This window comes from Ascidiella aspersa, chromosome 7 (assembly GCF_963924565.1).
Source record: "Ascidiella aspersa chromosome 7, kaAscAspe10.2, whole genome shotgun sequence".
NCBI lineage: Eukaryota > Metazoa > Chordata > Ascidiacea > Phlebobranchia > Ascidiidae > Ascidiella > Ascidiella aspersa.
In genome coordinates, this window is record NC_139453.1 from 11,850,749 (window position 1) to 11,870,249 (window position 19,501).

General features: G+C 35.5%; 1 protein-coding gene across 1 annotated transcript; it reads left to right on the plus strand.

The window, feature by feature from the left end:
* The first annotated feature begins 3,353 nt into the window (after nucleotides 1-3,353).
* LOC146137818 (erlin-2-B-like) lies at nucleotides 3,354-14,865 on the plus strand. The gene is made up of 10 exons (XM_083394446.1): nucleotides 3,354-3,503; nucleotides 5,124-5,146; nucleotides 5,213-5,340; nucleotides 7,668-7,855; nucleotides 8,103-8,235; nucleotides 8,842-8,933; nucleotides 9,064-9,153; nucleotides 10,086-10,165; nucleotides 12,805-12,951; nucleotides 14,788-14,865. The coding sequence occupies exons 1-10, from the start codon at nucleotides 3,419-3,421 to the stop codon at nucleotides 14,863-14,865; spliced, it is 1,044 nt and encodes a 347-aa protein (XP_083250572.1). The 5' UTR covers nucleotides 3,354-3,418.
* The last annotated feature ends 4,636 nt before the right edge of the window (nucleotides 14,866-19,501 follow it).

Consider the following 19,501-nt stretch of genomic DNA (forward strand, 5'->3'; position numbering starts at 1 on the left):
CGTTGTTTGCAGTTTTGCAAGTTAACGCCTTGTCTTGTTACTTGGCGATATGGCTACGGCAGAAATCCATTCGCGACAAGTTTACGTTTTCGGAAGAGTTCCGCAGTCGGGCTGCGTTGGCCAGCAAAGCGGTACTCGCGGGCCTCGCAAGTTTTGCGTGTTTGACCACTGCCATTTTTTTGATTTCCGATATTTCGTTTGTCGAAGGAAAGCGATGCTGTATTAACTTAACTGACCAATCGGTCTTCGTTATGGTATTGGCCACTCTCGGCTCTGTACTTTTTCAAATTGGCATGTCCGCTTTAACTGTGATTCCAGTGCGATATTTGGATGACGGCAGCGATAGAGAACTCCGTTTTACAGTTTACAAATTATTAATTTGCACATCTGCAACAGTAGTATCGGACGTTGGAGTTCTAGTAATAAGATTGGTTCCAATAAAAACGACAATTGGGAACTGGCTGTTTCCAACAACAAGTGGCTTGAATGCAATCTTAAACGTGGTAGTTCTGCTTTTTTCTTTTGGCGATTTTAGAATGAGATTGTTTTCCTTTTGTCTCGAACAATCTCACAACTCTGTAACACCTGATATGGCCTAAACTAGAGGCAACACAGATCATTATTGACTGCAACATTTTCATTGTAGTTGTACAGGAAAACAACGAATGGCCATCCCATATATACCTTCAGACAAATCGTGATTTTCCTGTTTAATATGTTTATTTTATTTTAATTTTTGTGTCATTCGTCGATCTGTGGATCTTTGTTATGTGTTTTGAAATGTGTTGAATAGACTTTATGTTTCTAATATAGCTGTACAATTTTGACGTTTTACTATCTAAGTTTCTTTATTATTTAACTAACTCTGACGTCCAGAGTTTGACATCGATGTAAGTAATGCTAGCCTAAATACTCGAAAAAAAAATAAGGCCTGAGTCCGTTTTAATTTAAGTCTTCATTATATTTTGGAAATTTATAGTCATAATTCCATAATTATTACGTCATCTCCAACTTGATTTCTATAGGAATATAATGTTTTGTGCTCTTAACAACAACGTAAAACCGTATTAGCATAGAAAAAAACTTTGTCCTACACACGTGAAGTGACCAAAGTGCAGGCGTGAGCCTAAAATTTTCATAAAGTCACGAAATTCTCGTCATAAATGAGTTCATAAATCAAGTAACTTTAAAAAAACGTATGTTCTCTGTCAAACACGTGCACCCCATTTATTGGAATGTGTTTACTGAATTTAATTAACAAATGTTTCACAAAAAAGTGACGTGTATACACAAAATAAAATATAAGCATTAAATACAATAGCATTTTTAGCTGTCCAGAAACCAAAAATGTAAATAGTGCGTAAATCTTGTTAAAGTTTGAATAATGTTGATAGCGGTAAAACTCTTCATGATTCGCGCAAAGTGTAACCGATATGTATTAGGCCTAACTAAATTGCTATTCATTAATCTTTTAAAAAATATTTTGACTTTACAAGGGCTTATTTTACTATATAATTTGTTATTCATAAATATTTAACTCCACAAAGCCTTACGTTACTTACGTTCACATATAAAATGAGTAACAAAAACTTTCGTGAAGGGTGATCAATTTTATTGATGATTATCTTTGTATAAAAAATTATAAATTAAAGTTTAACGACTATATACATTCAAAAAAACGAAATTATCTAAAAAAAGTGCCAAGAAAAACGTTAACTGATTTTTTTAAGTTGGTTAATTCATGTCATTAATACGAATCCATATAAGTTGGTAATCTTATAAGTAGTATATCCTTATATGAAAACATTAACAATTCCAATAGTGGTGTTAAAGGGCTTTTTTAGCTAATAGTATTCATAAACGTCAGATTTTTGTAATCGAGCACTATTTGCAATACAACCCGAAATAATACAACATTTTGAAAAAAACGCTACAAACACTTTTAGGAGAAAGTCATTCCCTATACTTCTAACGATGAAACATCCGTATATAAACTACATACTATATTTGACTTACCGGTAATATAACTAGCGAAATAAAACATATACGGTAGTGTGCGTCACAGCGCGGCAAAAAGTAAAACGCCAAAAATTGATTGCGATCATCTGAAATATTTTTTGGAGACTCGCGATCGACTGGTGCAATAAAATAGTCAGAAGAACACTTATTAAACATTTTGAACGTTAATTAATTATTCATAATAGCATTCCAAGCGAGCGATGAATCTTATGTTGTTACGTTAAAGAACGTTTTATTTGGCTTGTCTAGACAACAAATAATTATTTTAATGTTTGCCTTGTGTGCGACAGCTACTGTAATGACGTAACACATATTCGACGCGATCGACCAGGTGAAATGCGGCGATCGACGTGTTCGACGTGTATGCTTATTACAGTAAATAGGCCTAAAACTTTATTTGATTAAAAGCTAATAACAAACGTTTTCTCTAATGCGTTTTGTCAAATTAACTCCGGACTTATCTTCTCTCTACAATATAGCAGGAAAACGATAAATCGACATGAAAGTGTAACGAATAAACCTTTAGTGGAAAATATGCACACCGATTTATCGAAATATTCCTAATTGTTTTTTTTTACACACCAAGTTATCGAAATATTCCTAATTGGTTTTCTGCCTATTAAGGTAGGCTACCTATTTAGGCTTTTTTGCTCAAATAACATGTTTATATTTTCCGTCTTTTGAAAATGAACCTATGTGTCGAAAGTATACCAAGCCTATTTAATGTAGACTACCGGTTACCTCGCAAAGGGCTTTACCAAAGAAGGTATAATATATATATATATATATATATATTGCCGAAATCGTTGATTAGTTTTACTTCAGCAAGGCTCATCATAGTAGCTTATATGTCCATGTAAATTCTAGGTCTCAGGGTTCAATTTTTATTACAATTATAGGCCAGCTTAAACTAGGTTAATTGAAAATATATGCACAAGCCAGCGCCCAGTTAATATGTACAGCACACTCTAGGTATATTGTCAATGCATTTTTGCAACTTTATTCGAATCTATGAAGTTTTTCCAATATGCTGACCTCACCTTAAGAAACAGTTTTTCAGTCAAGATGAATGTAATAGGAAATAGCCTATATTTTTAGCACTTGGCGAGAAAGTTTACCTGCCGTGGAGTAACCTAAATGGCAATAACATATATTTTTTTTATTTTAGGTTATGTGTAATATCCCTGTTTGATTTTAAATCTTCAATGTGAGATAATAGCTAAACTCCAAAGCTTTTTCTTACTGACTTTTGTTTCTATGGTTTTATTACATAATAAGCATGAGTGCACAAGGCACACATCTTTAAATCATTTGGTCTTGGTCCTTCTGACAAAACGTCTTGTGTTAAGAACTATACTTGGAAGATTTTAATTGTGCCGTCAAGACAAATCAACAAAAGATGGCCAACAGTGCGGTGGTTATGGCCGTTGCCGTTGCGGTGTTTGCCGTTTTTCTAACTTTTGCCCTGCATAAAGTCGACGAAGGTACGATTTAACAGTTTGATTTACTTAAAAAAATTGCACAAACTTCATTTCATCCGTTTTCCGTTTGCTGCTAATGGTATAAATTGGCGCTGTTTAGAATCCTACCACAATTATCAAATCAACGCACAATATTTGGGTTATGGTGCGAGTTAGCGTTTGGGTGTGGATGGGCATGGGTCAAGCATTATTATATTCCTTATTTATTAATAATACTTGACCCACCCTAACCCAAAACGCTAACCCTAACCCAAATATTGTGCGTTGTGGTAAGATTCTAGACCAGCGCCACATTTTCGTCCAAGGGTTTATATTGCTAACATTTTTTGGGCTAGGGCCAGATTGGAAACGTTGGATCTGCGTGGGGGAGACGATTTTGCAGCCTAAAATTGCCCGACTGTAAAAACATTTCAGCCAAATTCGCGACTGAACTCATTTTACGTCACTGATTTTACATTAAATGTGTGCTATGACCGCAGCCAAGCGAAAAACTGCGCGGAGGATTTGTCCATGCCTTACTTTCCAACCTAGGGATGGGGTGCAAGTTTGGGTGGGTTGAATATTGTGATATTATTTTTCAATTTCCACGTTTTTTCTCCCTTGCAATTTCTATTTTGACAACTCGTTTATTTACTGTAAATAATGTGGGATGTCACAACGATATGTAAATTAGGGAGTGGCTATTTGGGAAGACCGTTCTTTTACACTTGACCAATCCGTGATTATTTGGGATTTTGGTAGTATAGATCTAATTTTGGCTTTGGTGGTATAGACTTAATATCGCTATAAATCAAAAGACAATAACGATCATACAGTTGATTGTATTGTCATTAAAGTTTAAACTTTTTTAGTGAGCAGATCTGTTGCATTTCAACTTCCGAGTTTACACAGTACGCCATTAAATTGAATATATATATAGCAAATATCATAGCATATCAAGGCCGATACAATGAAAGAGATAAATAGTAAACCTAATAAAATCTAAATAACTCTTGCCACATCTTGACTATTATTCAGATAAATGTTCCCAGCAATATAGAAATTTGTTAAATTCATGAATCTACGCAGTCACTCAGTTCACTTTGGCATCAAGGATAAATGTATCTTAGTTCCAAAAATCACTAAGTGATGGGTTAGGTGGCACTGTTAAAGACTAAATCAAAAGGCCTTTAACACTAACTATTTATTATTGTGTTGGCATTTATACTGTGGACACGTTGGGTGATTTAATTTTTTGAGATTTACATTTTTTTAATCTATTTTAATTTCTTGAATTTATTTCATAAATTGTGTGACAACCCCATAATGTATTTTAGATGTTGTTTAGATGTTTTTTTGCCATAAGATAATAAAGAAAGTACTGTAGTCATGAAATTGCAAATCATTTCAGGCGGGCAAAAATAATCATCAAAAAAAGAATTATTCCTATTTCAGTTTTATTCTTACCTTTTCCAGACATTGATACTCTAATTTTGTTCTTTCTTCTTGAGTTTATCTTATTTATATTCAATTTAACAGTAAGTTGGTATCTTCACCAGAATGTTAAATAAATGTATTCACTCGGCTTATGTTATTTTCAATCCAAAAAGGTTTGCCAAAAATTTTATGCCTGTTTTATTTTAGGTCATGTTGCTGTCTACTACAGGGTAAGTTAACTATGACTTGTTTTTTGTTTGTCTGATGCTTGGTAAATATTAAATTACTACGTATAGGGAGGTGCCTTACTTCAATCTACAGCTGGTCCCGGATACCATGTCATGCTTCCAATGGTCACATCATATAGAACTGTGCAGACCACTTTACAAACTGACAAGGTTAAGAATGTCCCCTGTGGAACTAGGTAGGCAACTTCAGGATTAACTGACATGTTTCTATTATTAGATCAAAATAAACCTATTTGTTTTTAAACATGTATTTAAAGTTAGTGGAAGCACAGTTTTAATACATATTAGGGTGTTGCCAAAACTCTTTGTATGTGCCTTCTACAGTATATAAGACTAGTACTTTTTATTTAAAATTGTTATTTATATGGGCCTAAAATTTATTTTCGGGACATATCTTGTTTTTGCTCTTTTTCTTTTTTGGTTTTTATGGTTTGCTTGGTTTGTTTGAGACCAATTTTTTTTTTTCAGACATGGCGTAGAGTGGTATGTAGGTGCTATGTAGAGGTTTATGAAGCTGCACCCCTAGGTGCCTTTGACTGGGGGGGAAAAAACTTAAAATATTGTTATCGTTTTAGTTTATAACAGCTATCTACTCCTATCTTGCGACAGAAAAAACTTCAATACAGAATGCTTTCAAATCACTTGCTTTATTCAGCTAACGTCACGTCGCGACGAAGCGGCTGCTGGCATCCTGCTGCGCTTTATTGTCCAGTGCGTGCCAAAGTTTATAGTGCGAAGTAGCTTGTAGTAAAACTAGGGGCATGCGACATGCCTTTTAGTAAGAGGCTTCTCTTAGCAAAAAAACTTATTGCTCTTACAACCCAACAAATTTTACCGCCGCAAATTTAATTGCGAATCCTGGAAGCAGTATATACCTCTCTGTTAGCACCTGTTGTAATTGTTGCTCCATCCAAACATACTAACACCAGGCCTAAACACATATAATTATACAAGCCGCAACAACAAAATGCTAAAGTTTAATGCATTTTTAGCGACGACGTTACAAAGCTACGTCATAACATGGCGTCATACAAAAACAAATATTAACAACACTGTGTTTATTTGATTTAAATTGGAAAAACTTTCAATATAAAAGGTTGCTTATTAGGCACATAAAAGTGTTTTGCATATTGCTCGAAACTACAGATTTAAAGTCTGTTTTAACAGTGATTGCTCGGACCAAGCCATGGGTAAAAATTTACCGAGTAAAAGTTGGCAAAAGTATAGCAAACCATAGGCGTTAAACCATTTGAAGTCTTTAGGAGAATGACAATTATTTTGCTTTTTTTAAATGTTAGATGGCCGAAATGTAATTACATTGCCATAAGCATTATCTACGTAAATTATATTTATCAAATATATGTTTCTATCATTCCCCAAATACTACGCCATTATTTGAACCCCTTTCGCATCAAAGCCAAAGTTAAGTGGAGAAGTTTTCGGCCCATATCTGTTTTTGCTTGCAGAAACAAGTTAAGGAAAAAACTATATAATATAAAATATACAATATAAAATATCAAAAAATAAAAAAAAAACACCAGGCCCTGAAAATATACTCCCTAACAAAATATACAACAACCGCACCCCCGTCTAGTTGAATTTTGTTTTGACATTGGTTGTTCACCATACCTAAAACTTAATGCAGTGAGTTTAAAATTAAATTAACTCCTAGTAAAACATGTTTTCCTTGATATGATTTTAAAATGCTTATATAGACAAAACAGTTGTTTCACAATGGTGCATAATTTTAATCCCTTAAAATGGGCACCGATATAGTGATTTTACATGCTCATTAAAATATATTTAGCTTTTGGTATTCACTGCTTTTATTTCTCAATAAATGTGACTCTTTCACATTTTGATTAAATTGTGATTCCATTGATTTAATTTTAATGAAAAAACATTTTTTTATATCATTGTTTTATTAGCTATTACTACTTAAATTACTATTCGCTAGGCGCAAGTATTTTGCTTTATTTGCAAGCCAAAATTGCGATAAATAGAAGCGAGAGAGGATTGGACCTACTAAAATTATTCAGCATATAAGTTTGCCTATTTTGTGTTACTCATGTTTGGTTTTTAAATACTAAACAATATGTTACCTTACGTGATTTTTTTTAAAGGACAATGTGGTGTTTGTCAGTTAGTGTACAAGATGTACATAAATAAAACAACTACACACTTAAATACCATATGACTTCTGATGACTATTAACATTTAAAAGTAGTAATAGTAATCTGCTGGATATGGGAAATGAACTCTAAAATATGGTTGAATAATTCTGCTGTACTTTGTACATAAACAAATTGCATGCAACAAGAATGTACAGTATTTTACTCCCTATATGTATACTATTATTGTTTGAGGGTACGGGGAGTCTTAAGCACCCAACATTCTGCCAAAGGTGCTTCAAGCAACCTAAATGTTGTTGTATGTGTGGTAAACAGTGATTGACATTTCCAAAATCCACTTTAAAAAATAATTTTTATAATTTGCTTTTCAGTGGTGGAGTGATGATCTACTTTGATCAAATCGAGGTAGTGAACATTCTGTCAGCAGTCGCTGTACACGAGATTGTCAAAAACTACACTGCAGATTATGATCGCGCCCTTATTTTCAACAAAGTTCATCACGAACTAAATCAGTTCTGTTCAGTTCATTCCTTGCAAGAAGTCTATATTGCCAAATTTGGTGAGAATACTACTAGTTAAGATTAAATGTAAATCACAATTAAATATTCAGTGATATATTAAAGCTGGGCTAAACAACTCATTGCAAATGCTCTACATAACTTTTTTTACACAAAAAAAAAGTTACTTATTTTTGGGGGTACTTGCTGTAGCTAACGTTTTATTATTTAATATTTTTTTTACGACAAACTGGTTTGCTTTTGTAATTTTAATCATCACATTGATTTTCAACATTTTATTTTCGAAAGACCGCATTGATGAGAATCTGAAGAAAGCTTTGCAGCAAGATCTAACAGAAATGGCCCCCGGCCTTTATGTACAAGCTGTGCGTGTGACAAAACCCAAAATCCCAGAAATGATCAGGAAAAATTATGAGCTAATGTGAGTACAACAAGTATCTAAAATCTCAAACATTCTTATTGTTTGCAAAAGACCCTACAAAATCACCAGACATATACAGGGTAATTTAATTTTATAACATATAATATATGATCAGATCCGATACCTAATGCTTTCGATACTAGGGTTATTTTATTGGCGATTCATTACCAGTATAATTTTGGAGTTTCAGCTGTGATTTCCAATCCAAAGTAGAAATTTTCATTTTTAAATTTATCTAAAAATGGTAGGTTAACGGACTGAAATTACTTTTGACATAATACCCAGAAAATTTACCTTTAAACGTTCAACTTTTATCTTTTTTGTTTGCTTGGACATAAAGATGTCATACCAAAATTAAACATTAAGTTATGTTACTCAAAGTAGACTTTCTATCCTAATACTGTAATACAAAACAAAAATTATGTTATTTTGCATTGTAAAACATATGTTTGAGTTGCGATTTCTTAAAACATTGTCTGCATCAAAGAATTGTTTTATTATGATCCAGCTTTTATTGTGTGTACCACAGCTGTTTAACTTACAATAACTCCTTCTTCTATTTGTCCACCGTCGCAAAAGTTTTCAGTCTTCTTTCCTATTTTATAGGGAAGCAGAAAAAACAAAGCTCTTGATTGTCAATGAGAAGCAAAAAGTTATTGAAAAAGAAGCTGAAACTGAACGAAAGAAGGCTGTTATAGGTTAGTAAGAGTATATACTTATTGTATATATACATAATACTTTGCCATAATAGTTTGGGTTTTTTTTAAATGACTGCTTGACAAACTGTGTTGTGTATTTAAACAAAACATAATTAAAAATGTTTAACAGAGGCGGAAAAGGTTGCCCAGGTGTCCAAAATCCAGTATGAACAGAAAATTATGGAAAAAGAAACCCAGAGAAAAATTTCGGAAATAGAAGGTATTGTTACCTCTTAAAAAGTGCAAAGTTTGTATGTTGATTAACAAACACCGAATTGGTCTATTAGCTAATATCATGTGTATTAATTCATGATATATAAAAATATTCATAAATACCAGATGACAACTTGAACGTTTAGGTTTTGCTTAATGTTAGCAAAAGCATACTTAGTTTAAAAAATCTCATCTTGCCCTTACAAATTAGTTATGAATTGTCTATAAATAAAAGAAAATAAACCTCCGATTGTTTAGGCATGTTGTCAAAATGTTTTATTTTATGAAAAACTATTAAAAAATATATTTTGCCAATAACGCCATTATCAACCTTGAGAAAAATCCTATTTTAAAATCGTTAAATTGATAGCTGCAACATTATAACATATTGAGGCATTATATGCACTTTGCTGTATACAATACCACTATTTATGACCCAAAACCTGTATCGCGAAATCCTTACTAAGTGTTCCAATTAGTTTTTAATGCAAGCCATTATCGAAGCAGTGTTTTGAATATGGCCATTAGACTGTATTGAAAACACGTCATTAGCAGGTAAGTGGTCGCGTATCATTACAACGCAATAAAACAGGCGGATCTTGGAATTGTTTGCATTGGCGTCGACAAGTTTTCGGTTTTCTGAATAAAAGCACTGTGCAAAGATGCACTTTTTCTTAACCTAATTAGCTAAATCCTTCTGGTACTTGAAACGAATTGTACTCATAATAGATGATGATTTAATTTTTGCCGAATGTGTTTGTTTTACCTTGAATGTTACCTACTTCACATGCGATAGTATTACGTGTTCGGTAAGATAACAGTCCTATCATACATGGCTTCCCCTGCGCCCATAAAATTTCCAAACATTCGACACCAATCGCTATTTGCCAGAAAAATTAAAAACAAACACGCCGCGTCGTGTGTGCGTTCAAATTGCAGATCTGTCTCACTTGGCCAAAATGAAGGCACGGACTGACGCGGAATGCTACAAAGCGACGAAGGAAGCTGAAGCGAACGGGGTTTGTTTATTTGAGTATTTTATTTTAGAGTGTTTTTTAACGACGCTCGTGATCGTAAGACTCCTAAAACCTACCAAACCAGGGCGGCGGTGAGGTTAATTTAACGTCCATCCAGTATTGCAGCGGCGTGATTTTAGGGGCGTCTACCTAGATATAAATTATTACACTGGAATCGCTATCGTTTTACAGAAACAAGCGAAATCGTTCAAATTTCCCCACCCTGTTTTTTTGGTTTCTGGCCTGTTTAGGCCAAATTTAACTTTGTAACCGGGTTGAAGTCATGTCATAGTCTACACTGGCCAGCCAAGCAGGAAACAATTTTCTTTGACCCGCGTTTTGACTGATGTATCGCCTTGCCGGATTCCGGGTGTATTCGGCGTGGCCGGCTCCAAATAAGCATCGCGATTTGCAGATTGACATTCCGCGCTCAGCAGATTGCAGATTGACATTTCCGCGCTCATGCATGCCTAAAGCGACTCAATGTTTCCTTTTTAATTTTTTTTTGCATGTGTGACTAATATAAATTGTCTGTTGTAGTACGAAAATTGATTTTTTCACGTCGAATCAATTATACCGAACTATGCGACAATGTAACATGCTTACACGATATACGTGCATAACACACAGCATTCTCACGGTCCACAAAAATATTTGTACTGTCGCAAAGTCTGTTATACTTTGCATCTATAGTTTAAACAAACACGATCCTTTGTTACATTAAATAGAGCGTAACTAATGAGCTAGAGCCTAGAGATGTACAACAGTTTAACGTTAGAATTGTTCTGCGCAGGCTATAATCGTTAATTTTTGTTCGACTTTGTGGTTAACAAGGCAGCGTAGCAGTAAAATCTTATGTTGGGCATAAAATCGTATGTTGGGCAGAAAATTGTATGTAGGGCAGAAATTGTTCAATGGGCTTCATTATTTACCTGTACTTTTGTCAGGAGAGTATGTTAAAAAAGTTGCTAAACCTTTAAATTAAGATTTCGTGAATGACAATATCGTTTTTTGTTCGTTTTTGTCAACGTTTAAACTCACCGTCCGAAGCTGCGTGTTTTTTAATGTAATTGGGTCGCGACTCACGCGTCTTAAGCTAATGCAAAACGAAGATCGAGCGCAAAACGCCGTTTTTCGTTTCTTGTTTGGTCGACCGTAAACGCGGGATATTTTTTCTCTCGCATTTCGTTATTTGTTCAGGTTGGCTGATTAGCAAGTGTGTGTTCGACAATTAACAACAATAAATCAAGCGGTTTCCGCCTTTTCTCGCTTATAACGTCGAGTTAGGCGGTGCTCATGTTTCTCGCAGTTTACCAATTCATATACTTTTCGACTATTTTAACTACGTAAGTGTTTTTTCGCGCTTCGCGCGAATGACTTTTCTGCATCCGTTTTGTTTACATTTTAATGCTATCTTTTGAACTAGATCAGCGCTGCTTTACCGTTGCGGACAAACTTGCAATAAAATTAAAAGAAATGCCGTTATACCAAGAAAAAAAATCGCGCTCGCTTCGATCGTCAGGTGTGCCCTCACTTAAAAAGGTTAAAACACTGATTTTAGAACTATTGAATTGGCGTTTTTATGTTATGCTAGTCGAATAACACCCGGGAAAACGATCTTCGTTTAGTATTGCATGTGGCCAAAGACATGCTTGTAATTTAGCGTGGTCCCGTACATGGATCTACCAAAATCAATCACATATATTTCACGGTCTTGTTTTCGATTTACTCAAGAAGTTAACGATTGCACACTAAGCGGTTTTATTTATGACGTCATCACAATCTCTATTTTATGACGTCATTAACGTCAGACGGAAAAACGGGGAATTCCCCAAGTTGAAAATTCGGCACCCCCCCTTTTTAAATATCTGGATACGCCCCTGGATGTTGTGCATTAAAGCCTCGTATACTGCCGATATTCGAATAGATTATTTTCCAAAATCGAAAAATAGTTCTGCGGCTTACTTGAGAATTTCGTGAGGCACACTATTTCAGAACAACTAACCCAGATGAATATTGCTGGATGGTAAAATATCACACCTAGTTTGCAGTTGTCGTAGTAACAAAAACACAACTGTTGTAGCTAAAAAATGGTGTTCCTGCACATTTATTGTTTTATATTTTGTCCCGAACGTTGTTTATGCGATTTAGAATTCGAACCCTTGCCGATTACATGTTTATAAAGGTTTCGGACCCGTTTGGAAGACGAACTTTGGCAAAATGACTTTTTTCGAGAGGTATATGCGTGGGTGAAAGTTGTTCCACGCTAAGTGACAAGCGAACGCGGTCCATTAACGTTTGTCGAGCTTTGCTGTGTAAACTAAATAAAATTATGCATAGCTCCTAATGAAAGTACAATGCGACTCGTGTTACCGTCTCTTGTTTGATTGCTGCCGAAAATTTGATCAACCTGTAATTAAACGCAAATGTTTAGAAATATTTTAAATGCTTAAAATTCGATGATGGGCACCAAACTTGGCGACTAAATTGTACTTTGGGTTTTGGGTCGTGTGGTTTCCCCATTCCACCCTTACAAAATAGACAAGTGTCTTTGTTAAAGTATGTAAGTATCATAAGAAAGTCCAAAGTTGTTCTGACTTTGTCTTTCTCGAACTTTTATTTTTCATCTGATTTTTGCGCAGCTTAAACTGACGCCTCAGTACCTGGATTTACGTCGTATTGAGGCGCTGGCCCAGACGTCCAAAGTCTACTACGGCCCCAACATACCGCAGATGCTGATCGACAGCTTCAACATACCATTGGCCAAGCAATCGCCCAGCGACGCTGAGGTAAAGCCATTGTTTTCGTTTTTAATCTTGATTTTAACTTTACACAGACCTTATTCAGATACAAACCACCAAACCGGTGGTTTTAACTTGTGACTATAATTGCCAGTGTTGTAAACAAGTCGTTTTAAAACGACGTAAGTCCCAGTCAAGCTATTCGTAAAATAACTTTAGTCCAAAGTCAAGTCTTATCAAAAAATAACAAGTCGAGTGCCAGTATGAGTCATCAGTTAACCAAGTTCAGTCCCTGTCAAGTCATTATTAGAGCATCTCCAAGTTAAACCGCTTATATCCGAATTAAACGATAAATCTTTAAAATTTTTAAACTTATCCGATTTGGGGCAAAAAGCCAGCTGAAAAAACATGCGGCAATCTAATAGTTTTAAGTGCAAAAATTGAAATAAATAACTCTATTTTATTACAGACTGTTAAATAAAAACACGTAATTTCAACCCAAGTTATTTGACTCAATGATTAAAATCAAAGGCATTTGTGAATTATCCTGTCCTCCAAGTTTTACTTACTAGGCCATTTTCATTTCAATTGTTCGTTTAATATTAAATAGAGGTCTTTTCAAATGGGATAATTGAAACCCATTAAGTTCTTCTTTTTTCATGGGTTCCACAAACTAAAAAGGTTAAAAAACCAATGCTATTATATAAGCAAATTGTAGTGGGTCGGGTGTCATCTTATTATTTACCAGAAGCATAAAGGGCTAATATGTCTTATGAAATGTCGAGCAGTAGAGGTTATACTTTTACAGCCCTACGAACACTTTAGAATTTTTTGTCACATTTACTACGGAGAAGTTACCTTTAAAACTTTCTGTATTTTACTTTTCGTGTAAAAATGCCTTCCGGATTGTTTTACACACTCCGTCGCACTCTAAATTGAATTATGCGTTGGACATCGGCTGTAATTCCATATCTGACTTAATTAGGCCTTTCGTGTTTACGTGTGGCTTTCTGGGTTGCCGTTTTTATAAAGCCAGTAAGAAGCAGTTTTGCCTTTGTAATATCCCTTTAGCAAAGCTGGTTGCAAAACAAGTTTAAAATCACACTCGGTATTACGGTTTGCATGCAAACGGCGCCAGAGTGGTCGATTATTGCCAACTGGTCACCATTTAAACGCGAATGACCGACATTGGTAAATCGCTAACGATATAGGCTTGTGAAATTACAAACGAATTAAACAAGATTGTCGCACATGGTAAACAGTGCTACGCATAAAGCAGTCCGTAAGCGACAAGCGTAAAGGTCGACAATACGAGATCGAACTACGCAAACGCATCGATGTATAGAAAGACAGTACTTTAAATCTTTGTAAAAAACAATAAATATTTTTCTGCAAGTGTAATTTCGTCCTGGCATGGGCAAGTTTTAGGTTTTCATTCCCACTATGCATTTCGACCTTTGTCAGTTTGGCTTAACCAGGGCATATTGATTTTGAGTAAGACGTAATGGCACATATTTTCCACCAAGCAATCTGTGGCTGTTTTAGGAGTTTTCTTATAATCGATCTCATCTAACATGTGCTTTTCGCACAAAAGCTTGACGAAACACTAACAAATTGCAGGCCTCTGTAAACAATCTATTTTGCCCAAATGGACCCCGGTCTAAATTAAAAACGTTTTCCATCAAACAGTTATAATGTCCATTTTTTCTAAATCGTAATTTTCTAAATCGTCTAAATCGTAAAGTTTAAATAATTATGCGGGCAAAAGTTTTGCCCAATTGCCCGTCGATTTTCATTCGTCCGAATGAAATTTTCCTGCCGAGCAGACAGCTGTTTTAACCAAGTCTTGTTTATTTTTTATTCATCCTCAGACGTTTGTTTCAGATTGACAGCAAGAAGTCGGACCTTTTACTTAAAGAAGCGAAATTGCCTCCCAAAGAAACCCCCAAGTCGAAAAAATAACCCCTACTGAATTTAGCTTCGGTGTCCGTCCGCACGCAATTTGAAATTCGGTAAAAAACAGAAAGTGTTTAGTGCAATTTCCTCGCCTGGCAAATCTGCCTGGGTCTTTAGTTGAACTGGTCGCTATTTTAAAGCCCCCCCCCTAAGAAATTTGTTTTTTCTCGACAGATACGGCGAAACAATTATAAATTATTGCGTTTGCTATCGTAACATTCCAATCAATATAGCGCGGGTATAACGGTATAAAAGTGTCCACGATTTATATTGTCGTTTAATCATTACCCTGACATCAAATCGAGTAGGCTTTATATTTTAATTATGTAGTAAATTTTTCACAAGTAGTAATTTTTGTCATTTTATTTCACGCCTTTGTCCAATCGAGTTCGTTGTTATACCGCTTTGTTTTGCCGAAAATTCCATTTGACTGCATTGGCTAAGGCATTGTGCTGTGTGCAGTTGATAAGATAACTACAAAGGTAAGAATTTGTGATTGCCTGGGGAACGTAATTGTCCGCCTTATTGCTGTTTTCCTGTTTTATGTTGAGTCTTATGTGTTTTGTCCCATGTTCTGTCACTATTTTTCAGTGACCTGTTTTGTCTTTAATTTTTGTCCAAGCTTTACTAACTATAGTTCTGATGTTGAAGTGTATAGAACGAATCTCACGGTTCCTGAACGTTTGGCAATTACTCTTAAAAGGCAAATTTCACGTTTTCGAGGGAAATCTTTTAATAGCGAAACAGTACCATAAGCCATTCAACCATTTCCGTTTTTAAATTAACTGCTTAGTTAAAAACAGGATTGTTTTCGAATTCCGTTCTCTCGTTTTGGGCCAAAATAGGCAAAGTTTTCTTGTCCGACTAACGTTATTACAGCTAGATGACTTCCAATTTAACTTGGCTTGGCTTCTTTTGTTTCTGAATTTGTGATTATAAAAGCTGTCCTTTGATCGGACAATGCCATGGTTATACGGGTTACACTATATAGCACGGGTGTGAAAGTTTTAATAGAGCGGGGCATTGTATCCGGATGAGGTCAAGGGCCAAATATTTTTTTTGCAAAAACCGCGGGAAAATACATTTCTCATCATTCTGACTCGCTAAACTGCTGGCAACATAATGTCGATTTTTCGGGTGTTTTCAGTACTGCTGCTGTACCCTTTCGAACCTAATAAATCCTCCTAGTGTTAAATGCCATACGCAGTGCTCGAAATGCTAAATTTTTAATCCCTCATTTTTGTGTGTCGTTTGCCTTACATTGCTTTGAACACCGCTTCTGGGTTGACGCGATAAATCCTCTAAAGTTTCAAAAAGTGTTAAGAAAATAATCGCTCAGTTCAAGCTTAGAAATTTCTCTACATTCCAATCCAATTTTTTACTTAAATCTTACTCAGTGTACGTTTATTTCCCGATTGTCATCGTGCTATGATAAAGCCATTATTTGTTGTTTCCTAATTTTACGTCCATTTTCGCTCGCCATTCTGCGTTTAAAAACACGCTGGATTTGTCTTCGTCCGTCAATACTTTTAATCAATAAAACCAAAAAAACGCTTAATCACATCTATGTAATTTTCACTTTAAAGCAAAAAATTAGCAAGTCTGTTTTTAAGTTTAGGATTCAGGTCAAATTTGTAAGTTTAAACTATATTTACAATAGCATGTTATTCTAAAAACCGTAGAAGGTAAAAATGTTTCGTTTTACCTCTTCTACAATCGGTTGCGATTTTGACACAAATAGGCATTTATAAATAACGCTTTATGGAAAATTTGTCCCTGTAATCGCTATTACTAATTTGGCTTGGTCTGAACTCTTCATCCGCATTTCCGGTTCTGCATATACGAGCATTTGAGGGCAGCTTTGAAACGTTGATTTTTTACGTGCGATGCTGCACACGTAAAATGGAATCTAATATACCAAACACTCTGGCTGTTTTGGGTGCGTGGTTGCATATTTTATTACTCGCATGTATTACACAACTGTTACGCATGTGGCACATGGACTACTCACAATAATCGATACGCTGTGTGTGTTCATTTGGCTGTAGTGTTTACAGTGTGACATATTTTCCGGTTTCCTTGCCTTTGCCCATACTGATCATCCTGGCGTTTCCGCCCTCAACACTCTACTTTATTTGTATAGGACACACACGGGATCTTAAGTCATTGTGATCTGACGATTGGTGGCAATGCATACAAACATTGGGCTATTTTACAAATCTACAGAAACTTTACCTCGGAGACTGTACTTCGTCATTTAAACTACTAGATATTTCAAAATTTATTCAAAAAAATATTCTGCTTTGTATAAAAGCGGATGGGCTCGCCCAAAAATTAAACAATAAGTAGGCGTACAATACAAATGTAGTTTTACGTTTCAAGACGAACACCTTTTATTTAAAAACGCTTCTTTAAAAAAACCCGCAAATTGCAAGAATTTCTGTTTTTTTTTGCAAGAGTGGCTTTTCTGGCCCAATATCGAGTAATTGCTGCCCTGCTGTATATTTTGGGCTTCTTATTCATGGAAAAGAATTTGTTTGATGTCCTATACTTCGCATTTATTCCACTGCTCGATATTTTACCTAAAAAGCATGGTTGATCCAACTCCGAATGACTCTATTAATATGGTCTTATAAAAAAACTGAAATGTAATTTAAATTGACAAAACGTTATATTTTCCTAGCAAAACATTTCAGAGCTGCAAAACTGCGTTACTGTTAAGTTATTTTTCAATAGCATGACCTTTAGATTTAGAAAGCGAAAACCATGGTTGAATTACCTAAACTAATTTAGTGTCAAATTGTAACCGATACTATCCAATTGGCTTCCAGTATTGGCTACGATCCGATGGTATCGGACATTCCTTCGCTGTAGGCCTTTATGTCCCCTCTTTAAGACGTATTCCCAAATAACGCCCATATACAGTAGTAACCTACCAAAGATGTTGATTCAGAAAGGTGTACCTGAGACCAGGGGTCCGAAAATACTTTTTGGCGCGACCCAAAATAACTAGTACCGAGGTCTCGCGACCCAATTACTTCGGTTAAAAAAAAAAATAGCTTCGCTAAAAAAACAGTAATTTATTGTGTTTCTATTCATCAAGACAGATCTATATGTTATGCGTTTTTAAAGAGAAAGGGTTCTGTTCGACACCTGAAAAGAAGCCTTGAGTTTTACTACTTTTGATGTCTCGTTCGGATGACAAATATGATTTAGCAACGAATATGGGTTGCAGGCTTGCAGCCCCACCAATTCGCCGCCATAACCCCTTCAACCCGCGTCCGCTATTTGTGCTTTTCTTGGATTTTTTGGCGCGAATCACAAAAAATGCCCGACGTCTCATCGCAATCGTTTTGGGAAACTCAACATTATAAGGCTCGCATCTAAGGATTTTTCAGAGGGCAATATAAATTTTAAGACAGAGGTCAACAACCTTTACCAATTTGCGGACCAGACCATTTTCAGCAAGTTCTCGGCGGGCCGTAAATTTCCGCTAACATTTTTTTTATAAAACGTGTGGCTTTTAAGCACTTTAATATTCTTAATCAGGGACAAACCCAAATGTTTGATGCAGTGAAAATGAGTCTAGCTACACTACAACAAGGAAACAACGGGCGTAGCGCGAAAAAAATGTTTAAATTGGTAAACCTTTAATTTTACAGTAAGACGTGACGCATTTTCCACACACGAAATAAAATACGAACATATTTCTCATGCTATTTTTGTGAATGTTTATCATTAAATTATACATCAGCGAATTAATTTGGAAAAAATGATTTAAGAGGGTTTCATGCTACGAAAAATTTCCTACTTATAGTTGTCATGCGCACGTCACCTTGGGTCTGAGAAGACTACATTAAAACGGCAATGTAATTCAAAGTCAAATTTGATACGCGCGGGGAAAAATTTTGTGCAATTTCGTATAGTTAAATCAGTTAAAAATATTGAGCATGCTGGCCTTGTGTACAGTTTGTGAAAGAGTTTGCAGGCAGGATGATTTTCACTGGAGGGCCGGGGCGCTTTGGTTACAGAAACGGGATAAAAAAAATGAAAGAGAGTTTTTTTAAAATCATATACCAAGAAGTAAACCCAGATTGCGGTAAGCAGATCAGTTTGGAGTGGTAATGGCCAAAATAGTGTTGGATTTCAAGCGCTCTGTGACATCACCTGGATCGAACGAACACTCTTTTTTTACGGGGCTTGGTGTATATATTTCGGGTGACAATTTGAGTCGCGCTCAAATTACGACGGCTCTCTTGTATACAATTCAGTGCAATGGAAACAACTAGAAAACTTAAAATTTAGGCCTCTATTATTGCTTTCGCGACCCAAACTGAATGGTCCCGCGACCCAAATTGGGGTCGTGACCCCGTATTTGCGGACCCCTGCCTGAGACCGAATCTTGTCAGTTTTGTTTGTTGTAGGTTTTTAAAGAAAACGTATTCCTTATTTTTGCCCAAATATATAATTATACCCTAAACTCATCCAGGGTTGAAACCTGCCACTACACCGCCAAGAACAATAAACCTTCGACAGGTTTTAAATGTAAAAAGATGGGTCTAAGAACAACCCTAGCAGATTTCAGGTTACAGGTTTAGGGGTATTTGAAATGTTAAAAGTTTGAGCATTAATGGTTTTAGCA